Source organism: Aplysia californica, unplaced genomic scaffold (genome assembly GCF_000002075.1).
Source record: "Aplysia californica isolate F4 #8 unplaced genomic scaffold, AplCal3.0 scaffold00487, whole genome shotgun sequence".
NCBI lineage: Eukaryota > Metazoa > Mollusca > Gastropoda > Aplysiida > Aplysiidae > Aplysia > Aplysia californica.
In genome coordinates this window covers 201,054-202,587 of record NW_004797757.1, presented here as the reverse complement: position 1 = coordinate 202,587, position 1,534 = coordinate 201,054, and the positions used below count along the sequence as shown (strand labels likewise).

General features: G+C 37.2%; 1 protein-coding gene across 1 annotated transcript in view; it reads right to left on the bottom strand.

Moving 5' to 3' along the window:
* The window catches only part of LOC101857972 (focadhesin), a gene marked incomplete at its 5' end in the record, with an annotated part of 114,263 nt that overhangs the window by 17,693 nt on the left and 95,036 nt on the right, over positions 1-1,534 (bottom strand). The window contains 1 exon segment of the mRNA XM_035971712.1: positions 425-569. Coding sequence (XP_035827605.1) covers positions 425-569 — 145 coding nt within the window.

Sequence of the window (1,534 nt, the reverse complement as noted above, 5' to 3'; positions counted from 1 at the left end):
AGAGAGAGAGAGAGAGAGAGAGAGAGAGAGAGAGACAAAGAAAGGGGACACGGCTGAGACAAAAAACGAGAACTTTTGTTTTGTTCCCACTTTAAAGAATCCAGCTGAGCACATTTAGTTTAAGGACAAGCGGGCTAACCCCGGTTTCGGGGGTTTTCAAACAGAAATCTTGACCTACTCCAAAAGTGGGCATTGGAGAATTGGTGTGTATATTTGTTTGGTATTAGAGACAACTTTCTTTGTCTTTTAAAGAAACTGAACAAGGAGCAAAAACTTTACCTTCGATTTCCCCAAAACAGCATATTTTGGAATAGCCCCCTTTGCTTAAAAGCGACCATTTCATGTGCTATAAAAATAAAAGACATGGTTTAAAAAATTACAACAGGAGAAAAGAATTGAAAGAATCCCAAGAAATTCCTATAACCTGGAAGGCGTTGTCTTCCACAGGTATCTCAGGCCATGCGTTCTGCAACTTCTCCACAAAAGTAACTGCATGGACACGGGACTCGGTCTTTCCATCAGAGCAGAGTCCACTCATAGCAAAACCAACTCCCAGAATGCACCCTGGCCTGGGGACAGAGATAGAGGCACTATTATTATTATTGTTATTATTAGATCTATTATTATTATTAGTAGTAGTATAATTATCATCATTATTACTAATTATCATTATCATCATTAGGCTATTATCATTATTACTATTTTTAGCCTACTATTATAATTATTGTTATTATTATTATCATTATAGGCTAATAGTAATAATTATTATCATTATCATCGTTATCATTAATATTAATAACAATAATACTATTATTGCTATGACTGATGTCAGTTGTTTCTGCTGTAATTGTCATTGTCATTATCAACACACATATTTTGAATGAGTCAAAATTGTCTAAAATGGCCCCCATCATCAAGGAGAATAATAGTTGTCTTGGACAGGTGGAAGTCAGACACAGTGTCATTCATCATCACCCAGTGTCAGATCTGTGACAGACATCGGCGATCACGGTTTTCCATTCATTCCTTTGCTCGTATGCTCTAAAAAAAAGGGTACCTTTCCCTGATCTTTCCCTGTTACTCATTTATTTAGGTTCCCAAAGTAGATTGTGATCTGGGCTTACTCCTGCCTCATTTATCTTCAAATTTGCCACGGAGAGCTAGATGTTCAAGACCCTTATGTCCATTCAGGTCATTATAATGCAACAAAATGCAAAAGGGCGGAAATGGGAAGTGGCCATTTGCAGAGATAATTGTCTTTTACAAGCGACCATTACAGCAGGTTTGACTGTGTCCAGTGTCATTAACAATGTCTTTAATTACTTTACTTTGCGTCCTTGTGAAATGTAGTCTACCATTTTATTTTCTTGACTCATCTTGTACCAGACTGAACATATTTTGACCAGCTTAAGTCCTCTGGCGTCCAGGCTTATCTAAAATTAAGGAGAGGAGTTTAACCTGACGTCCAGGCTTATCTAAAATTAAGGAGAGGAGTTTAACCTGAAAAGGGGAACGACGAAAATTTTAAAGATGT